The sequence below is a fragment of the Halichoerus grypus genome, chromosome 5, assembly GCF_964656455.1.
Source record: "Halichoerus grypus chromosome 5, mHalGry1.hap1.1, whole genome shotgun sequence".
Classification (NCBI taxonomy): domain Eukaryota; kingdom Metazoa; phylum Chordata; class Mammalia; order Carnivora; family Phocidae; genus Halichoerus; species Halichoerus grypus.
This window is the reverse complement of record NC_135716.1, coordinates 34,082,325-34,104,639: the sequence shown is the minus strand read 5'-3', so window position 1 is coordinate 34,104,639 and position 22,315 is coordinate 34,082,325. Positions and strand designations below refer to the sequence as shown.

The 22,315-nt window shown below is 39.6% G+C and overlaps 1 protein-coding gene across 4 annotated transcripts in view; it reads right to left on the bottom strand.

Annotated features, from left to right (window-relative positions):
• Positions 1-21,681, bottom strand: part of AZIN1 (antizyme inhibitor 1) — a 31,742-nt gene extending 10,061 nt beyond the window's left edge. For 2 of the 4 annotated variants that reach the window (XM_036120138.2, XM_036120142.2), the window contains exons 1-5: positions 21,318-21,681; positions 17,011-17,148; positions 3,540-3,737; positions 1,110-1,283; positions 488-660 (exon numbers count right to left, since the gene is read on the bottom strand). In XM_036120138.2, coding sequence (XP_035976031.1) covers positions 488-660; positions 1,110-1,283; positions 3,540-3,641 — 449 coding nt within the window. In that variant the 5' untranslated portion in view covers positions 3,642-3,737; positions 17,011-17,148; positions 21,318-21,681. Of the gene's footprint in view, positions 1-487; positions 661-1,109; positions 1,284-3,539; positions 3,738-9,165; positions 9,333-17,010; positions 17,149-21,317 lie in introns of all 4 variants that reach the window. The other 2 variants (XM_036120140.2, XM_036120139.2) reach the window with 2 other exon arrangements.
• Positions 21,682-22,315: the final 634 nt, after the last annotated feature.

Below are 22,315 nucleotides of genomic sequence, written 5' to 3'. Positions count from 1 at the left end.
GTCTTAAAAAAAGAAACCCCTCCAATCTACAGACTAGGCTCCTAAGACAGACACTGTCACTAAGGACAAGCATTTAGGAGCTACAGCCAAAGGCAGATTAAATCCTCAGCCAACTAGGAAAAGAAGCTGACCAACACACATCCTGTCCCCAACATGATAAATAACTAGTAGGGTTGATGTGATTATGAAAATACAGCTGTGGCCCTCATTTTATTATTCCAACGACCACATCTTCTTCCTTGAATTAAAGCTTATAAATTCATATTCCAAACTGTCCTTATCTCATCCCAACTCTACAAGAAGGATCAGAAGTGGGCAGCCAACAAAATGCTATTAGCATTTTCCATATAGGAATTTTAAGTAAGTTAAAAAAAAATAATTGTAATACACACCACTGCTCTACATAAATGTACTTTTCCCAGGCCAAAGACAAACCCAAACCCTAAGCCATAAGGTAATATTCCCATGTACTTAGTTTTACACTTACTTGGCATTTGGGTGATTACGTGCGATTTTCTTCAATTCAACTTCATTGTCACAAGTCATGATGTTCACTCCAATCTTTGCTGCATACTTTATTTGAGACACTTGCTTACAAGGACTTATATAAATGATGTTTTCTGGAGATACGCCCAATTCTTGCACTAAAGCCATTTCAGTCTATAAAAACACATTTTAAATAGTGTCATCTAAAAAGCAACATTTCTATTACTTTTCATTTAATTACTACTTTATACTTTACACTACCTGTGTTAAAATCCTTCAAAAAGGTGTAACTACCATCAGAGAAATCTCATGGTTTAGAATTATTTTGCTCTCATTGGAAGTTAATGGTCTAGCTAGCTCTAACCTAAGAATGAGGAACAAATAAAAAGTTCCTGATTAAAGATAAAAAAAAAAAAAGGCTTTTTAAAGTCTCATCTCACTGAAACTTTCCTTTCACTGGTATACCTGAAAAGTCTGTAAATTTCCATTAGGCTGCAAATTTACATAAGAGTTTAAAAACATCCAAAACTGAGACTTTTTGCAATTTTTCTTACTGTAACCAAAAGTTAAAGTCGAGTTCTAAAACGTTGCAGTTCAGTGACAAAATAATGAAAAATACTTACTTTACTAGAGCAAGCAAATCCAGTTCCAAGAGCTGCCAAAATCTCAAGTACAGCTGGAGCGGAGTTGCACTTTACTGTGTAGAATGGCTTTATCTGAGCCACTATGTTCTGCCACTGACTGTGTTTCTTCACAATCTTTCCAAGATCTCCCACAAAAAATGCATTTTTCCCCGTCTGTTATGATCATGGGGAAAAAAAAAAAAATCAAAGAACTATTGAAAATAGAGTACCATAAGTAGTAAAGAACTCCCTTTTTCCTCCACAAATAAGCCGATATATACATTTACATACACTACTACATTTAAGGTTTAAGAGTAATTAAGCTAGATTCAGCAAACACAGGAGAATCCAAACACCTTTTTCTTTTTAAACTTGACTTTTTGCTGCACTAAGCTGGCATATAAAATATTCTCTATTTTGCTTTTTAAAAAATTATCAATTATAGGGACTTTCTACTTCATAATTGCCTCCATTTGGGGGAGTAGAGGAGGAGGAGACCACCTGTTTCCTTCCATGTTTTCCTATGCTGTTTAAAATACATTCACTTTGATAGTTCAGGATCTAATTTCCTATTACAGTGAGTAGAATCAGGAATGTTAAACAAAATAAGCTCCATATCTCCATTATAAATTGCACCTAATGACAGGATGGTAAAGCAACACTAGGAACCAATGTTTAAGGAGACAAAGTTGGTAGAGATGACAAAGAGATGACAAAATTATATTTAAAAAATACACTAGAACACTAAATGTCAGATAAACCTGAGTAAGAATATTCTTCCCTCAAAACTAGAAACAGATTTTAATTAGGGATCTGGGGAGATCTATAAAATGATTTTAACATAGCTACTCTAGGGGTAAAAGGACTATAACATGTCAGGCAAAGCAGTAAGGTTGGACGGCAGACAATAATCTTATTTATAGGGGCTCCTGGGTGGCTCAGTCCTTAAGCGTCTGCCTTCGGCTCAGCAGGGTCCTGCGATGGAGCCCCGCATCGGGCTCCCTGTTCAGTGGGAAGCCTGCTTCTCCCTCACACTGCCCGCCCCACCCCACTTGTGTTCCCTCTCTTGCTGTCAAATACCTTTAAAAAAATAAAAATAATCTTATTTATAATACACATCTAAATATTGTTTGAAAAGCCACGAAGACAGTATTACTGCTTTCAGTTAATACACACTTAAAAATGTACATTATTGGAACATACTGACCAGGAAATAGACATGATTGGAAATTATGGTTTTTGCATGGCAGATAGGGGACAGTTATACTCAAGTTACTCCATCCTTTCAAGATATGCCATCCCTAATGTTCTAGAGACAGAAAATTTATTTTTAATACAAAAAAAAAAAAAGAAGAAGAAACACAAAAAACAAAAAAACCAAGGCAACTATGGCTACCAGCAAGAGAACTGGGATTTAAAAACAAAACAACCCAGAAGATGTTTGGTTGTAATCACTCTTGAGCCATATAATTAGATGACACTGCTAGGAGAGAATAGGGTTTCAGACTAACCCTCACTAAATGTTACTGAATGTGGGATAATTCAAGAATTGTAGGACAATGAATGAATGAAAGGAATATTTCAAAGATCATTATCTGACCCACAAAGAATGTTGCAAAAATTAGAGAAGAGAAAGGTCAGCATACTTCCACTAGGAGGTTCCCTAGTGACAGGAGAGAATTAATTATAGAATGGCTTGGTTATACAACAGACTGAACAGTATGACAAGTGTCACTCCCCCCCGCCCCCAAATTTTGATGGCAGAAGAAAGAGAAAGGGATTTTGCTGAGGTGTGGCGAGATTTGAGCACATCAGTAAAGGTCAAGGACGTTTTTTGTTATCCTATTATTGAACACCAATAACATGAAAATTTTTCAACAAATCTGAGGAATATGGGAAATTAGCTCCAAGAAGCAAATTTTATCAGTAAGGCAATAAAGTTAACTCTATCACGAAGTACAAAACAAAAATAATCTTATGTAGCAGTGAATACGAGTCTGTAGAAGCTGACACTTGGTGCAGTAGAGAGTAAGCATTCTGTGTAACTTATCAAATTCTCAGCCAATATACAACCAAGATTAACTGAAATATAAATTATAATCTACCCAAGCATATAGTTGAGAAAAATGAGGAAGAAGCCATGTAGTGACTAGGAGGACAGCAACATAGCAAGAAAACAACATACAAGAGCTGAGTGCTAAAAGGCACAGCAGAGAAAGAGCTGTTAGGAAGCATTTGTTTTAATGTGGGCTAGAAAGAAAACTTCATCACTACTCAAGGGAAGTGGGGGCATCAAATTAAGACAACCTGGAAAAGGTAACATCTGAAGAAAGTACTTTTATCAGACCAACATCTTGGAAATAGAGCAATGTTTTAGAATTCAGAAATTTATAAACGCTGTATCTGAGAAATGTGATATGGCACACTTACCAGGGTATGTTCATAAACATAGTTATCAATAACATTTCCAAGGTTTGTTCCTTCATCCAACAGGCCAACGGAGTAGTTTGCATCGTCAAGAAATCCTTTCATCTCAGCCGTATTCCACAAAGCCGAAAGTCATAAACCAGGAAAAACAAGAGACGGGCCACCAAGCCTTATGTCTGGGTCCTTAGAATATGCAACAAACTGTCAAAATAGAAGTTTTTTCAAAGTCTGTATTATTTCACTAGTTAACCTTAGTGTAGGAGTTGTCAATGAAAGTGCGCTAAGTGCCTAATTTAGTGAGGAATCTGTGCTCACTTAACACTTGCAGATACACTGGATCATTCAATATCTTTTAGTGTCCATTTTAAAGTGAATGTATTTTATACGTTTAAAAATTGAGCTCAATATGACAATTTAAAATAATCCTATTTAAAATAACATGTGCAGTTATTACCAGTCGATATGGTCACCTTATTTACACAGAGTTGTAGACCCAGTCTGTATTATTCATCTTGCTTTTTTTCATAACACAATTTTCAGTAAAAATTCATTCTAAGTAAAGAAAGCTAGTGAAATACCTATCTGCAGCCAAGAAATTAAAATACTGGTCTAAGCTTCAATACAGTACCAGGCATATCCCATGGCGTGCTAGCAGGTAACTGCAGATGTAAGTCTTCTGAATTCTACAGTAAGCGAAAAGTGAAGTAACAGAAATGGGTGGGGGTGGAGAGTGACTTTAATGGACCATCTGTAGCTTTGATACAGACTGCCTAGGTCTCACCTCAATCTGAAAATGGTACCGGCTACAGCAGGTTAGCAACGTTCTAGTTTATCATGAAGTAAGCTGAAATCCTTACTGGACTAGAAGTCAGAAGACTCACGTGGTTGTGGCTCTATCATTTAATAGCTATGTGATCCTAGCTCAATTTCTCTAAACTTCAGTTAATTAACTACTTCCTCAAAAGGTTGCTGTAAAAAAAAAAAAAAAAAAAAAGTATAGCATATGAATAAAAAATACTTGTTTAAGGGACGCCTGGGTGGCTCAGTCTTTAAACATCTGCCTTCGGTTCAAGTCATGATCCCAGGGTCCTGGGATCGAGCCCCGCATCGCGCCTGCTTCTCCCTCTCCCACTCCCCCGCTTGTGTTCCCCCTCTTGCTGTGTCTGTAAAATAAATAAAATCTTAAAAAAAAAAAGTTTTAAGTGTTGCTTCAGAATAGAGCTAAAATTAAGTTGCCAATTGCCAGAAACACAAAAATGCCAGCGTAATTTAAAACTAGGTACAAGCTAGGCACTTGGTACATCCTAAACCATTTACTAAGAACTCTAAAAAGGCAGGCTAAATCCAATCTCTCTCCCATAGAAGAAATCTTTCCCCTCCCCCAGAACACCCATTCTCCTCTGGGTAGCATATACTATTCATCTTCTTTGCTGAATTCACTGGTCCTTAAAGGTTACTTTAGGCAAGGATTTCTTTTAACATAAATAAAAAGTCCATTAGCAAAACAAGTCCTCCAGACAGGATACTCATTGTCTGGTCCTGATTTCTGGTTGCCACATTAATAATGCGCACAGACCAGCTCTTGGCCATCTATTTTAAAACTTGCACAGCCTTTCCTGTGTTCTTGATTCTCCCTTTCCCTCCCTCCAATGCTACTCTATGTGCTAGTGTTCACCTTCAGTGATGGCCCTCATCTTAAAGGTATACTCCATTTCAATGGTTCTCAAAGGGTCAGCTTTTTGAATGCACCAAAACAAATTCCATTAAGTCATAATATTAATCAAATTCCATGATATACAACCAAGATTTTTCTTAACGTTTAAAACACAACTTCATTTCCAAGAAGTCAACTACATTCAGTTTAGCTCTCCAAATCTCTTTCAAGCAACAGCACAAACAGGAAAGTTGAGGATATTTTATGAAAGGAGTTAACTTAGGCATATCTAAGTGAGACTTAATACTTAGGCAGTAAAGTGAAATTGTAGCCTGGACATTCTCTAAAGGTTGTTATATAAGGACTGATGTAAACCTGTGCCCAGAAAGCAGACATTCTAGGCCTGAGGATACATATTTATTTTAAACAACCTTTAACAATTTAGGCGGATATTCAACTATGCACTAAGGGAAAGAGAAAAGATAAAGGTTATTAAAAAAAAAATCAATTCAAAGGTAGGTGTAAAGAAAGAGTACAGTTGAAACTTTCAGTTAAGTTTTGCATCACAAATCTTTGTGGTCAAACCCCTTTCATTTATTCTATTAATAATGAAAAATACTTAAGATCTTCAGCCTAGTATTTCAGTTCATGAGACTGCTAAGTCTATGTATTTAACTGGGAACCTTAGGTTAGCAATCATAGACCTCCAAGGCAACTGCTGCCAAAAAGTCTAAAGTCACAACGATATGTACCTCAATTTCCTATAGCTGCAGTCCTTACAGAAAGGGAAATTTTCCTCTAGCATCAGGATCCTCAATACTTAAAAACATCAGACCAACCCATCCAGTCTTACTTACCTGCTGAATGCCCACATTCTTAACAGTTTTTTGAGCAATGTACCAGGCACTGTTTTAAATATTTTATACATATTAATTTTCTCAACCCTTAAAACCATAACAACGGTATTACCCCCATTTTAGAGGTGAAGACACTGAGGCACAGAACAATTAGTCAGCCCTAGAGATGGTGACGATCAAATTTTTTAAAAGGAAAAAAAATCTGTCTCCCGAGCACCCTCACCCTTAGAAAAAAGAGAATTCCTTTTAGAAACCCAACAGTAACTCTCAGTCTGATAGAGCTTTATCGAATTTCCACGATCAAGTAACCATTTCTCAGATTTATAAATTCCCATAGTTCTAATAAACTAAATTTACATATGGTATGAAAACATCCTATTAAGCCTACTCATAGCCTTTTAGCCTTTGTAACTATTTTCTAGATTTTAACTTCGCTGTTCCTTTCGTTATCTTCTGTCTAATTCTCAGGTAAACCCCAAATCTGAAATTTTTTCCTGGGACACCTGGGTGGCTCAGTCGGTTAAGCGTCTGCCTTTGGCTCAGGTCATGTTCCCAGGGTCCTGGGACTGAGTCCTGGCATGGGGCTCCTGCATTGTGTGCTCTGACAAATAAAATCTTTGAAATTATTTTTCCTTTTTTAATCCATTTTATCAACAGTTTACATGAAACAATGTGCACCCATTTTGACAAATGTATACACCTGCATAACCCCTTCTATGAGCTTAAGTTCCCTCATGTCCCTTTTGCAGTAAATCCCCAAATCCACTTCAGCTAACCATTGAGCTCTGTCACTATAGATCAGACTTTTGTAGGGGTGAAATAATTTTAAAGGATAACCCAGGACCAAACTAAAACAGTTGACAAATAATGAAAAACATGAATAAAAATATTGGAAAGTACATCATGCTCTAAGCGCAGAATGCTTGTGAAATGGTTTTATCATTAAAATTCAACTCTCACTTCAAAAGTAACCATAGTTTGGTTCACCAATCCCTACTTGACTCACATAAGGACTCTGATGGAAAAATAAAATTCATTTGCTCTAGTGGCAGTATCTAACAAAAAGAATGAAGAGACTAACACACCCAAACCACTAAAATAGATGTAGTACATGTAACATTATTTGATTTCCTTAATTATACTGAGCATTGCAATTGTTAAACCAACACAAAAAAAAGATAGCGGACATAAGTGAGATCTCAGTTTATCTTTTTGGATGGTCCCTAAAGGTTTTGATGCTCCCATAATTCCTAGCTCAGAACAGGTGCTCACAACAGGTGGACAAAGGAGTTCACAACTTTTTTTTTTTTTTTTTTAAAGATTTTATTTATTTATTTGACAGAGAGAGAGAGAGCACAAGTAGGCAGAGAGAGAGGGAGAAGCAGACTCTCCACTGAGCAGGGAGCCTGACGCGGGGCTCGATCCCAGGACCCTGGGATCATGACCTGAGCCGAAGGCAGCCGCTTAACTGACTGAGCCACCCAGGCGCCCCAGGAGTTCACAACTCTTAAGAAAGGGGAGGTTTTTTTTTTTTTTAAAGATTTTATTTATTTTTTGACAGAGAGAGAGATAGCGAGAGAGGGAACACAAGCAGGGGGAGTGGGAGAGGGAGAAGCAGGCTTCCCACCGAGCAGGGAGCCCAACGCGGGGCTTGATCCCAGGACCCTGGGATCATGACCAGAGCCAAAGGCAGATGCTTAACGACTGAGCCACCCAGGCGCCCCAAGAATGGGGAGTTCTTAAGCTTAGGATGTGACAGCAACAAACTCCTTCAAAGCGTTGAAAAAGATGGTCCATCGTTCACATTCTTAAAAGGTGCCCCAAAACAGGATACAAAAGTAAGCCACATATAAATGCAAAGCTCAACTACTGCTAAAAACTAAAAGTTATGCCCAGGAAAAACTAATTACCTCTAAAGAATCTGCAAAACAAAGATCTTCAAGAGAGAAATTTTCTAGCACTTTCTGAGCCAACAAATCCTTTGTTCAAATGAAATGTCACTTGAAGCCCAAGATTTCCAACAACTGAAAAGGCTGAAGTAGGTGGTTATGGGTAGGCTGATTATTTCTCTCCTACCCCCAATATTGTACCCCAGTCTCACTGAAAGAGTCCTAAAAAGTAGTTCATAATCATACCTCCAGGAGCCTTTGCCTAACACATGTTAGCAAAAAATATTTTAAAGCTCCACTATCTCAAAAAGGTTTATGTTCTACATTTCTGCCTCAGGGCACTAAAGAAATATTTTGCTAGTTTTCCAAGAAGCATTTAAAGTTACTTGGTGATGTTAAACCAAAAATCTAGGACATATACAGCATGTCCTATGGAACCAGAATGAAAATATAAGTGTGTATGTGTTGTGGGTGAGCAGAGTTTATATTGTATACCAGATCTACCAGGTTAATCCACCTCAATTTTAAATACCACAGGGATTTTCCAGACACCTCTCTCCATTAAGCCACTCCAACCCAGGCAATGCCAAACTTTACCCCAATGTTCCAATCCTGGGTGTTAATTTCCAACAGACACCGCACCATTTTTTATGGCTTATAAATCAGAAATGGGACTGATTTACTGGCTCTAACACGTTATGACCCACTACGTAGCATACTTTGGTGTTGCTAGACATTTAATTGTTTACATTATTCAGAAAAATCTACTGTGTAAATCTTAGATTTCCAAAAGGAGCAAATTCACTTTTCATAAAAGCTCTGAAGTTTTTTACCAACAGATAGTAGGAAGTATTCTCTACTTACAAGCCTTTACGCCATGTTCACAACCAAACACCTTACCAATGTATGGTGAAAGCAAGCTCAGCTTACTTCACACTAATACAATTGCTGTAATCACAATACTACTTTTGTAAGTGATTTCCTCTTAGATATTGTAGCTGGGAAGAAAAAAGTGTTTAACATTCCTTATTTACACCTTCATATTGGTGCTTTCTGATAACACATTTTTTTTTTTTTTAAATGAAGAGCTGCCAAAGAAACAAAAGGCTCCAAAGAACTGCACCCTGCTCCCTGGAGCCTTCCATGAGGCCGCTGAGTCCTCATGTTCACTGACAGGGTAGCTCCAAGAGTAGTTGCTGCAGCAGCTGGGCACTTGCCTTGTTACACACCTGCTACAAAGGCTTCTATAGTTGATTGTACTTCAGAAGAAACTGATACATCTCTCAAATAATCACAAGATAATTCTGGCAGCAACAGCCCACTTGACACCAAGCTGGATGAATATGAGTCTTGGATTTCTGAAGTGAAGACCTCCCTGGAAGTAGAACAGGGAGAGCTGAAAGGTTGAGAGTACTGTTTCAGATACATGTAAGCAGGAAACCCAACCTTAATATATCAACCACTTTTCTAAAAGGACGTTTACTCATTAAAGAATGAGAACTTCAGACATTTTGAAATTACAACCACTACTGTAAAGAAGCCTAAGAGCACTTTTTTTTTGTTTTTTAACATATGATTTGAGGACTTAAAACTCAGCTCACAGCTTTAACAATAGACACAATGCTGTCGAAGTCACCTCTGCACTCTACCTCTGACCGAAATGTTACTTACCACATAGAATACCTTTAGGAATAACTGGGCAAAAGAACATTAGAAGAGGATTCTCAAAGATGACTTTGCCATTATAGATGTGAGGTCTGAAGAAGGTTCGAACCACCAGCAACAGTGACAGGAAGCTACATACTGGAAATGGCAGGAAGTCCAATAAATTGTGCAATGACCGTTAAGACCATATGGATTTTTGCCATACCGGACTAAAAATAAGTGATGGATAACAACAACAACCTACACTGAGTACTTAGGATAATCAGGACAGAGCTTGCTTCAATCAACAGTAAGTGGAAAACCAGTAATGGCAATAAACACCCTTAAAGTTACTTTTCAGGTGATGAGGTTAAAAAAAAAAAAAAAAATGAAAAGAACACCCTGATTAACCCTAGAGGAAGAACATTAAAGGTTTACTGCCGAAGAAAGGTTTACTGTCATGATCCTGGAGTCCCGGGATCGAGTCCCGCACTGGGCTTCCCGCTCAGCGGGGAGTCTGCTTCTCCCTCTGACCCTTCCCCCTCTCATGTGCTCTCTCTCTTTCTCGCTCTCTCAAATAAATAAAATCTTTAAAAAAAAAAAAAAAAAAAAGACAAGAGCAAGAATAGGAGATACATCTGGGTGGGGAAAAAACCCTAAAGGAAATGAGCCCAATAGGCTGCCCCATGAAAAGTCTCAAGATTCTAAAAATACATCTTAATGAGAAAACAAAACATAGGATTTCAATACCAATATACTTTTACATGTGGTGCTGACAAGATTAGGCTCCCTTTAAAAAAATCTGTCTTGACTATTTGATGTGAAGGCTAGTTTTTTCTGGAAGAAGTATATGTACTTCACCAAGTAAAAATACTTAAATCCCTTTTGGTAATTAAGATGCAGTAACATTAAAGATAACTACTGTAATACAACATGAACAGGAAATCTATAGCTGTATTAAGCTTTCTGAGCTTTCCTGGTGTAGTATAGGGAATAACTCTTTAAATAAATTACTATTTAAACCAATTACTATTTTGATTACCTTATAGGGCAGATCTGTCACCTCTCCAATTAGAAAGATTAAACACACGTGCAATACAATGACTGCAGCGAATACAAGGTTAAGAAATAGAATACCTTAGAAACCCTATACATCTTTCCTATGTGGCAGTGGTTGCATGTCCCCTAGAATAAGCATGTTCCTGCTTTTCTAATAATCATTTCCTTGTTATTTAGTAATAGTTTTATTGTTCTTTATGCCCCTAAAACATTGGCTTTACTGGTTCTGAACTATAAATAGCATCCCTGTTATTTTTCTACCATGACTGACTTTTGTTCAACTTTATAGGCTTCATTCACCCATGCAGATAGATATGACCAGGGTCCATTAATTTTCATTGCTGTGTAGTATTCTGTGTAGATATACCATTTATTTATCTGACCTGGACCCATGGGTTACTTCCCACATTACTTATAATATTATTTATGACATAACTTCTATTATTTATGTACCTAAGAGGCAGTGCCATTCAAACTATGGCCTGCAAACTAGCTGATCCAGAAGTTAAGAACCAAGCAGTACAATACTTTACATTGTGGTACAAGAGCCTAGCTTGCTGACTGGCAGTTTAGGTAGCACTGGTCCAGGGCTACATAGAACTGCTAGGTTTTTAGTGAAAAATGGTCTTCAACTCTTTTGCTCATTTTTCCTTTTTTGGCTTTCTCGGGGTTTTTTTTTTTTTTTTTTTTTTTTTTTACTTGTGGGAGCTCTTCATGAATTTAGGATAACAAATACCTCATTTTGAGATTTGGGGATCGTTTTTGTTACAGTGTCCACGTTGAACATACTAAGACCCCTTCCTGGGGCACCTGGGTGGCTCAGTCGTTAAGCGTCTGCCTTCGGCTCAGGTCATGATCCCAGGGTCCTGGGATCGAGCCCCACATCGGGCTCCCTGCTCAGCGGGAAGCCTGCTTCTCCCTCTCCCACTCCCCCTGCTTGTGTCCCTGCTCTGTCAAATTAAAAAAAAAAAAAAAGACCCCTTCCTACTTTTGGTCATGCCAAATAGAACACGTTGACCATACTGAACTTAGGTGATACAATACTTATTTAGGAGCTCTTTATAAACTGGGCACAAGAGGATCCTTACAGCAAAAAGCAAGAAATAGATGAAAAGTCATACATTCAACATAAACCTAATATTGTCTGCATAGGCACATAAATCATAGTAGGGAGTTTTAACCTTAAAAAAAAAAAAAAAATTCAGCCAAAATATAAAACTGAAAAGCCCCTACAAGTTAAAGAAGTTTTTTAATTAAATATAAGGAGAAAGAAGAGAACGTGTAACTTATAATTCTTACTAATCAATGTTATAAGATTACTACGGCTACTCATGTTCCCAGTAACAATACCTTACAGCAATGCTGTCCAAGAATTTTCTGTGATAACTGAAATTTTATCACTGCCCAAAACAATAGCCATTAGCCACATATAGCTCCCCAGCACTCACAATGTGGCTCATGCAACTGAGAAGTGAATTTTAAATTTTACTTAGTTTTAACTTTAAAAATTTAAATAGCCGCCTGGCTAGTGGCTACTGTACTGAACACAGCTGTGCTTAGAGGATGCTATTTTCCTAAAAAATTTTAAATTTCTAAGGATCAGGTCCACACACACAGATTAAAAACCGCCCTACCTCCAAATAACTTTGTTCAAGGTAACAAAGATCAATTCACAAGTTTACAAAGTTAGACTGTAGGGGCACAAAAAATAACAAACTCCATAGCAAGTTTAGAAGAGAGGTTTAAAATGTGTGTTTACATAAGATAATGAAGAAAAGGCAAAAAGTTCAGAGAGCAGCATTTGAAAATAATTTATTATCTTGGGTCCTTCTCCAAGTCAATTAGTTACAGCCATTTAAGACCTCATGGTGGCTAAGTATGGCCCAGGCAGGCTGAACATCAGTCTAATCCTTGTAACTCAGTATGCTGTACAAATATTTTCTATTCATGCCATAACGTTCTTCAAATTATTCACTGGAATAAAGAAAAGGATGGCTAAATCTCTGCTTCAGTTAGCTTGTGACAAATTGCTTAAGTGTGCAAGGATGACCCTGGAATGGAGGTGAAGGACAAAAATAATACCGGTTTCCTAAGCCTTACCAATGTGAGAGCACTTCACTTGCGACAGCCTCCTTAGGCTTCTCTGAACAATGGCCAGCGTAGAACAGCCTTCTATTTACCTAGATTTTATAGTTTACAAGGTACAAATACCTCATTCACTCCTAATTGGAATTAAGGGTCTCAAAATTTCGGGGGGAGAGGGGGTCTCAAAAACACTGAAAATAAGACTACACAAGGGAGTGTAATGGAACACAAAACTTGGTAGCCATTATTAATCCTCCTGGCTCAACTATCTTTTGTAATAAATGCAAGAACCATTTTATCCCCTTTAAAAATTGGTCTATACTGCTTTCCAATCTTTTTGGCCCTCCCAGAAAAGATTCTAAATATGCCCCCCCCCAAAAAGCCATGCTCCCCAAACACTGTTTTATTCATTAACATATCTTCACCTTGTGCTTGTACAGAATACTTTCCTGCTAATTTACACCAGCAGTGAGGAACCATCAAATACTATTTTACATATGCCAGGGGATACACATACTTTAAAAACGGTGTATTTCAAGGATAGCAGTTTTATTCAGTTTTGTTTTTTTTTGTCAAAGAGCACCAACAACCATTAATGAATGTTCTGTTGAATTTGTTTGCACAGACTCTGTAAATTATCCAAACTAAATTTTCTCCATAGTAAATCAAAAACCTGACCTGACTACTGACAACAGCAAAACATGATAAAACAATACTAGTAAATTCATACAGAACATTTTTTTCCCTAGTTAAAATAATTCCAATTTAGTTAGGGCAGGTCCTATTAAGGCATATGTAAATATCACCAATCAGGAGATAAAACAGGAGTATTTAAAATGATGATTCTTATGAAGTTCCTACATGAACATGGTCAACTAATGACAACCACATAAAATATTTTAGACAAATTTTAAGAGCCCATTTAAACCACTCAATTAATAGAAACCTATTTCTAGATTTAGATACAACTTATTAAAAAGTATATGGTAATTATTAATCCAATCTGACTTCATCACCAGGTCTGCTAATAAAGTAGTTGCTTAGAAGAGAATTTAGGGGGCACCTGGGTGGCTCAGTCATTAAGCATCTGCCTTCGGCTCAGGCCATGATCCCAGGGTCCTGGGATCGAGCCCCGCATCAGGCTCCCTGCTTGGGGGGAAGCCTGCTTCTCCCTCTCCCACTCCCCCTGCTGGTGTTCCTGCTCTTGCTTGCGCGCGCGCTCTCTCTCTCTCTGTCAAATAAATAAAATCTTTAAAAAAAAAAAAAGAAGAAGAGAATTTAGTTTTCTGGAAAGGATTATTTAAAATTTTTCCATTAGGCTAATTAATTTATTAGAAAACAGCGATAGCTAAAATAACTTGAGAATCAGCCCACTGAAAAAAAAACCACACCAGCATAAAGCCATAAGGAACTCTTTTAAAGGCATTCAAAAGCTTTTCCATAATTACAGGACCTTCATTAATCTCAGATACTACAAGTGTTAAATATCTTTATAGTGCTCATAAATTACATCATACACATATTCCAAAGAAAAGTTTTCAAAGAAAAACTCTTATGTAAGCAACTGCCCAAGTTTCCAAATACTTAATAAACTATCTGAAAATTCAGATAGTTACCTGATTTTATTTGAAGGGAAATCCTAGAGCTTAGACCACTTGTACAGAACTAGTAGAGTATTACACCGTTTTCAAATAGAGTTCACATAGCTATATGCTTTGCAATGCCAAGTATTTTCCACAAAGACCAGTGTGTTAAGCCCTTTTAAGGACTTCTGGTTTTCCAAACAGTATTGTTACTCCACAGGATTTTAATGTTCAGTGTAACAAACTCCTACTGATATCTAAGGACATTTCTGGAATGTAGAACTTTCACTTGCCATTTCTACTAATTCTAGTCAAGAACCTTTAGAGTCAGATCTTTTCTGAATTTAAAATTTCTCAGATTTTAGGAAAGTACTATAGTACACATACTTTATATAACATTCTCCAGGAGGCCAAGCTAACACCCTGTAATAACATTTCTGCAACAAAATTTAGGAATATTGGCACTAACTGGGATAAGATAAAAATAGCATCAGCTGAAGGTTTTGTTCCCCAGTTTAGGTTTCTTCAAGAAGGCTATAAAATTTTAAGTAACTTTTAGACTTTAGAATTATATGCATAAAGGATTGTGGACCTGTAGCTTTGTAGCAAAGCTTCTAGTACTAAAATTTTGTTCAACAGAATAATATACATTGTACCTGGACATAATAAATCAGTTACTCTGGCTGCCAGAACCTGCAGAATAAGTATCTTTAGGATATTCTACCTGTGCTCATCCAACCCCAAAAGAGGAGTAAACTATGAACTTTCCCAGCACTACGTTAATTATTTTAAATAAAAACTACTTTCCCAGATTTGGCAGAATCATTTATTAACCTATCCGTTCACTGATACAAGTTTAAGAGGAAACATCACTAGAAATATTAAATATAATGCAGTTATATTTACATTAAAGAGGTTTCAATTAAAAGCCTGTCTTTTAATATGATCTTCCTTAAATCATGAAGCTTGTTCTTGAATTTCCATTTTAGAATCTATTCGTGACTGTGATGTCAACTAGACCCCACCCCAGAAACGTTAAATGTCCAAGCCAATGAGGGGGAAATATCAGATATATTGGAAACAGAACAGAGGACTAACAAAAATCAAGGGATAACGGACTTGGGACTGAGATGGCAGCAACAGTGCTTCTCTTTAACTATGTATACAAGCCACCTGGTTAAAATGCAGCTTGAGTCAGGTTTGGGTGGGGCTGAGATTCTGTATTTCTGTTACAGATGATGCTATAATCCCAAAACCCACACTACATTAACGAGGGGTGCTTAATACACTCAAAAATGAAAAATCATCGTTATCAGTTCAGGGCTAAAGGAACTGTTCTAGTTATAGCTATGATTTTAAAAATAAGCAGTTTGCTCAAACTCACACAGCTAGGACAAAGCCAGTATGAGAAATCCTCCAGTCGGGTTTCTGTCAGTAGAACTTTCAAGAAATCCTATTATTTAAACTGTTTATTTTTATTTTACCCTCTCTTTAGCCTTGCAAATGTGTTGAAAAGGTCTGCTTTAATTTACTTTAATTAGATAGAACATACATTTTTATTTGATAGAATCTAACATCAGACTATAGAAACACTAAATTGATACCCTAAACTTTCCTGAAAATTTCAATTATTACCTCCAAGTCTCTGGACAACTTAGAAACATCCAAATCTCAAAACCTAAATTTCAATAGCAAGAAACCTATATTAAAAAAAAACAACTATACAAATTTAGCAGCACAAATTCAAAGAACAGTTTACTGTAGAATTATATTTTGCACAGAGTTTTAAGTTCAGTCAAAATTTATCCAAGAAAATCTGTTCAGAAAGTAACATGCTGGGAGACATACATATATCATCTCTCGGTAAGTCCTCTAAAAACAACCAATTTTTCCCCACCAGCTGAGTATCACAGAAAGTCATTTCATAAAACAATTATAAACTCTAGTAATCACATTATACCTGGCAAGATGCTCAAGCTAGAAAAACAAGATTCACCTCTTCTATCCCATACTGTGGGGTACATAGTGTCAGTGAATGGAATGAAGAACGGAATCTTTTGCTCTATTTAAATATGTCTCTTTTGGGGCGCCTGGGTGGCTCAGTCGTTAAGCGTCTGCCTTTGGCTCGGGTCATGATCCCAGAGTCCTGGGATCGAGCCCCGTGTCGGGCTCCCTGCTCCTCGGGGAGGCCTGCTTCTCCCTCTCCCACTCCCCCTGCTTGTGTTCCCTCTCTCACTGTCTCTGTCAAATAAATAAAATCTTAAAAAATAAATAAATAAATATGTCTTTTTTCTGATTAAGCCCAAATATTTAAAAATTCACCAAGTCAAACAGTTGAATCATGGAATAAACCACTGCCTACACCTTAAATTAAAAATACAAAAATCTCTCCAACTTACATTAAAACCTGGACTAGTAAGATTTCCTAAAACTTAAGCTTGTGTTCCATACTTAAGTATAGTAATACTTTTTATGTACCCAAAATAAATTAAGTGATCTAATCATTGGTAAACAGTGCATACAAAACAATCAGTATACCCATAACTGCCAAGCCTTTATTTTAGAGATTTTTAAAGAAGCTTTAAGAGTCACTTCACTTTAAGAGATTAAGTACACTTTCAAGTTTTGAAAAAAACTGAGCAACAAGAACTCTCCTTTACTTCAATCTTACATGACCCCCAGCTTAGATGTGAAAATACTTACATGGACAAGTTAGGAGATGGAACCCCCCTATCATCAGCTAGGTTCCCAAGGTGGCTCAGCGTTGAAGTCGAACTGCTCTCTATACAGCACTTCTCCTAGGCCCTCTGGGTAGTTGTATACTTGGTCAGAAAGTTCGCCCTAAAGAATGAAATAGAAGTAGTAGTAAATAGTCCTAAACTAAAAAAAAAAAAAGTTAGGTTGTGCTTCAAGCAGGTTAAATTGACTTAAAGATTAACTGTAGGAATAACTTTCAGTTTTAAAAGTGTTTCATTAGTCACATTACACAAATGATGTTTTCAAAGGGTTTACCAAAGCAAAGCACTTTTCTCTGTAGTAAAAATTTCAAAGCTGCTATAGTACAAAATTCTCAGAGCCTGATGTCATGATCCTCTTACCAACTTGCTTTATCTACCCACTCAGTTTCCAGTCTTCATCTAATTTCATTTTCACTTTTATTTATCCTCCAAAAACCCAAATTTCTAAGTGGCCTAAAATTGAAAATTTCCAAGTACCCTTATCAACCTAATGTATAATGTTCTGGCATGATCTGTAATCTGGAACTACCCAGGACATTTCTCTTACTCTCCAAATTCCAAGTTCTTTCCTTAAAAAGTGTAAAATCTTACTACATACCAAAAAGAAGATCTATGACTTAGCTGATACATCATGTATGTGAAGTAACACTTGATAGCTGCTTTGTGTATTAGGCAAGTAACTTAAGGTTTACACCTCTCTTCCTTATACCTTAACCTACCTAGACTTAAGTCTACAATCACTAGAACAACATATGAATGTGAAAAGTGCTTAACATGTTACAAAATGTTAAGTTTTAGCAATGGTTATTACCTATTACGGTTTGCTTGGATGGACTTCTCACTTCTAAACTGCTATATCTATACTTCTAATAATTAGGTGGTTGCTACTTTAAAGAAGTATAACCTGACAGCATTTGCTAGAAAGGGTGATGAGGAAACCAGAAAAATGATGAAACTAGAAATTAGAATGTTAAGAATCAGAGAAATTTCAGAATTACTCTAGGCATCTCTAAAGCATCTCAAAAAAATAAAAATTAAAAAATAAATAAATAAAGCATCTCTCGTCTCCACCAGGATAGAAGCGTCCTTGTGGTTCTTTCAATCTACTAGGAGAATCTGCTCACACACTCAGATGAGTCAAGAACCCATACCAACATGTAACAGTGATTATAACCTTACATTAGATTCCAAATGATACACTCCAACAAAACAAAGATTGATTCTTCCTACACCAAGATAATTTTAAAAATAAACTAAAAGCTGACTCATGCTGGAGACAGAGATAGAGTTCATTCTCAATTATCCTAAGGAATAGGATAATTATCTTGGGTGAGACACTCTCATCGCCCCCCCCCCCCATGCATCCACACAGCTATTCTGCTTAATGCAACCCAAGAGAGTGATGTAAAATGTTAAGGATATTAAACTTCAGACATTCAAAAATGTTCTTCAGCATGATCTCTAAAACATTTCCACCTAACAAAAAGATACTAGTAGGTATTAAAAGATATTAGTAGGTCCTAAAATATGAAAGGCACACCTTAGTAAAATAAAAGGGGTACACAGGGTAAGAGGGCCATTTACATACAGGATAAATAGAATATTTGTACAGTTAAAATAAACCATAAAGGAAATTAAATGAAAATGTGGAGAAAAACAGGTACGGGAAAAGATAACTCATTTAGAATGGAATGTGTAAATCAGCTGGATCACGAACAACATTGCAATCTAGTTCTTTTAACTGAAGAGAATGTCTCATATCTAGGTGAACAAGCATAGGGAGAACTAGTCTTGACTGGTCAGCAGGTCACTAACACACACACACCCACACCCAAACCCTCCCATTACTTTTACAGTAACTATCCCAAAGCCTAGAAGCCCCAAATCATCAGTATTTCTCTGAATGACACATATCGATTGCTTTTACCAATGACTTTGAAAGTTGCCATGTGGTATTCTTTCCAAAACCCCCAAACTCCACCCTAATTATGAGAAAAACATCGGACAAGCCAAATTGGGGGACATTCTACTGAATATCTGGCCAATACTTCTCTAGGCTGTCAAAAGGACATGACAAGGTTAAGAAACTGTCATAGATTAGAGAGAAATGGGGAAGACATGACAACTGAATGTAATGTGGTACCTTGGATTATCCTGGAACAGAAAAAGGACATTAAAAACTGATGAAATTCAAATAAAGTCTGCAGTTAACAGTAATGCATCAAAGTCACTTTTAGTTTTGACAAATATACCACAGTAAAATGCTAATAATGATGTGAACTGGGTGAGAAGTACGCAGCTCTGTACTACCTTTGCAACTTTTCTATAAATCTAAAATTATTCCAAAAGTTTATTTTACAAAATCAGGCAAAATATTCACATAATGGACTACCATTGAGGAATAAAAGTAACCACCTACTGATATATGTACCACGGATGAGTATCAAAAACCGGCTGAGTTAAAGCGTTTTACACAAAATAATGCTAAACAGTGTAATTCCATTTACATGGGAGTTCCAGAGCAGACAGAACTAATCTATGGTTTAAAAAAAATCAGAATCCTGGTTGCCTCTGGAGAGTGGGGGGATGGCATTTGAAGGCGCAAAAGAGAAGTTTCTGGGGTGAGGGCAATGTTCTACTTCTTGACAGGTCTGGATTACACAACTCTTTTTTTGCTCAAAACTCAAAATGGTAAGACTTGAATCTGTGCACTTTACGGTTACGTGAATTTTATCCAAAGTTTTTTGTGTTTTTTTTAAAGGAATAAACAGTATTAAACTATGATATGCTCTTATGAACTGAAGTTAATAGGGGTGAAGCGTTTCTGGCGTCTCCAACTTTGAAATACATGGAACAATGAGATGGATTGATGAAAGGATAGGATGGCAAATAAAGCAAAGTGTTAAATGCATCTAGGAGAGGGTACAATTCTTTCGCCTTCTCTGTATGTTTGAAAATGTATGAATTAAACCAGAGTGGCAAAAGAGTAGGCACTGATTACTTGATTACTGCACCTACCATATTACATTTAATCATTAGGAGCCTATCTTTCCTACTAAATGTAAACTCCTCAGGGCTCCTTTGTCTTCATGACCAGCATCTGCACTCACACATTTGTAAAAAATTAAAAGATTAGGACCTTGCCCGACAATCATTAGCCATATTTCTGCCAGGTTCGTCCCATCAACTCTTCCCCATCACAGAGCACTTCTCTCCCCCCTAAGAGTCCTTAGATTCCCACCCAAGCTGGGGGCTTAAAGGTGGAAACACCACGGAACAGAAAACATCTTAACAGATCCAAGATGCCACCACAAAACTCAGTTAAATATGAACATCAGGTTTCCGAGTCAGCAGTGTAGCCCAAGAAACATACACGCTCATGAAATATTTTGGGCAAGAGTTAAAAACGTCACCATCATTCCTTTTGGCAGTCAAAATAGTACTTGATAAAGCCACCCAAGCCTACCGTTCTCCCTCTCACTCCCCAGGAATCGTGGCGCGGACGGGAAAACGAAGCCATGGTGACTAATCCTCAGGCTCCAAGAGGTGACTGGGGTTGAGTGAAGGCGACTTGGCCCAATCAGGAGCGCCGCAGGGGGCGGAGCGGCAGCCCCGAGGCTTCCAGAAGGGGCCAAAGGCCTCTCCCTCGCTACCTGACACCGGGGCTTCCCTGCCTCCGGGCCCCGAGTGGCGTCAACTTTCCTCCACCAGAGGGGGGCCGCACTCCCCGCACTCCCCAGAACCCGTCCTCCTCCGGCAGCTGTCAGAGGAGGCCGCCGCCAGTCCCGCCCCGCTCCATTCATAAGGCCCCGGCCGTTGCAGCCCTTCGCGCCGCCTGCGGGAATACCGGAGGCGATGGCGCGACCGGGCTCCGGGCGGGGGCTGCGGGACCAAGGCCCCTCAAGGCTGCGGCCCGGCCCCCTCCCCGGAAACAGCAATGCACCACGGGAGAGGGGTGGGGGCCGCACGCCGCCAGGAGACGACGCCGACCCCCGGCGGAGACCCCCGCGAGCGCCCCCACACGCACACGCCCCCTCGCTTTAGCCGCGGCGGCTCCTGCTCCGTCGAGCCGCAGGCAGCCGCCTGAGGGCCCCGAAGCGCGCCCGCCACCCCAGCCCGCCGCGCCGCCGCCGCGGAGGGACCGACCGCCGCCACACACACACCGCCGTCCGCCATGTTCGAGGCAGCCGGCCGCGGGCGCTGCGGGGCCCAGCCGGTAGGCACCCGGCAGCTCCCCGAGGCCGGCCCCGCGCCCCCCGGGTCGGTACTCACGTGAGATAACGGCCCAAAGAGTCGGGTAAAGCGTCTTCTCTTTTTCGGCGGAATTTTTAAAGAGGGATGTGGTTACCTTGAGCAGAAATACCCAAGGCGGCCTGGGCCATAGGCTGCGGGGACGACGTGGGGGAAAAAGCGCGGCACCGACACCAGCTGTGCAGCAGTGGCGGCGGCGGCCGAAGGGAGAAATAGAACAGCGCAGGTAAAAGAATGGCGAGGGCTGGGTGGGGAGAGGATTCGGCCTCGTCACACTGCAGAGCCGAAGAACGAGAAAGAATGAGAAGAGGCGAGAAGGAGAAAAAAAAAGAAACACTGCAGCCGAGCGAAAAGCCAGAGTGTGGGAAGGGGGCGCCGGAGACGCCAGTATTTATAGTAAGGGGGCGTGGTCTGATGACGTCACAGCCGACCGGGCCGCCGCGCGAGCGGGGCGGAGCCGGGCTGCGGCCCGGGGCGAAGGGAGGGAGCGGAAGAGAAAGGCGTGAGACGAGGACTGGGGAGGCGGGGGGGACGGGGGGCGAAAGGGGGCGGGGCAGGACGGCCGACCCCGGGTGCAGGTGCCGACCGCCTGGTGGTGGCTTCCCGCTCTCCCGCGGGCGGTAACTGCTCCGCCCGCAGAGCTCCTGGCGCGCGGACGGGGGCGGTCGAAGGGCGCCTCCACCTCTCAGGCGCCTACGTTCACGCCTGTCGCTGGCCCCGGCGCATTGGGAGTTGGGCCCGGCTCTCTGGCGGCCAGGACGCCGGGAGCCGTGCTGGGCCAGGGGCGGCGGCCCGCGTGCACTGCTTGGAGAGGCTGTAAGGGAGGCCTGTGAAGGCCTTCGCCGGAACTCTCCCCTCGAGAGCACTACGCTTTTTGAGGGTTCCACAGGCTATCCTGGGAACCGCCCTCCCAGAGTGAGGTTTCAGCACTCGCGGTATACCGCGCTCCTTTATGGAAACGAGTTCCTCTTGCTCGGGGTGGGTGGGCCCAGTGCCGGTGAGGTTACAGAGCCTCGTGA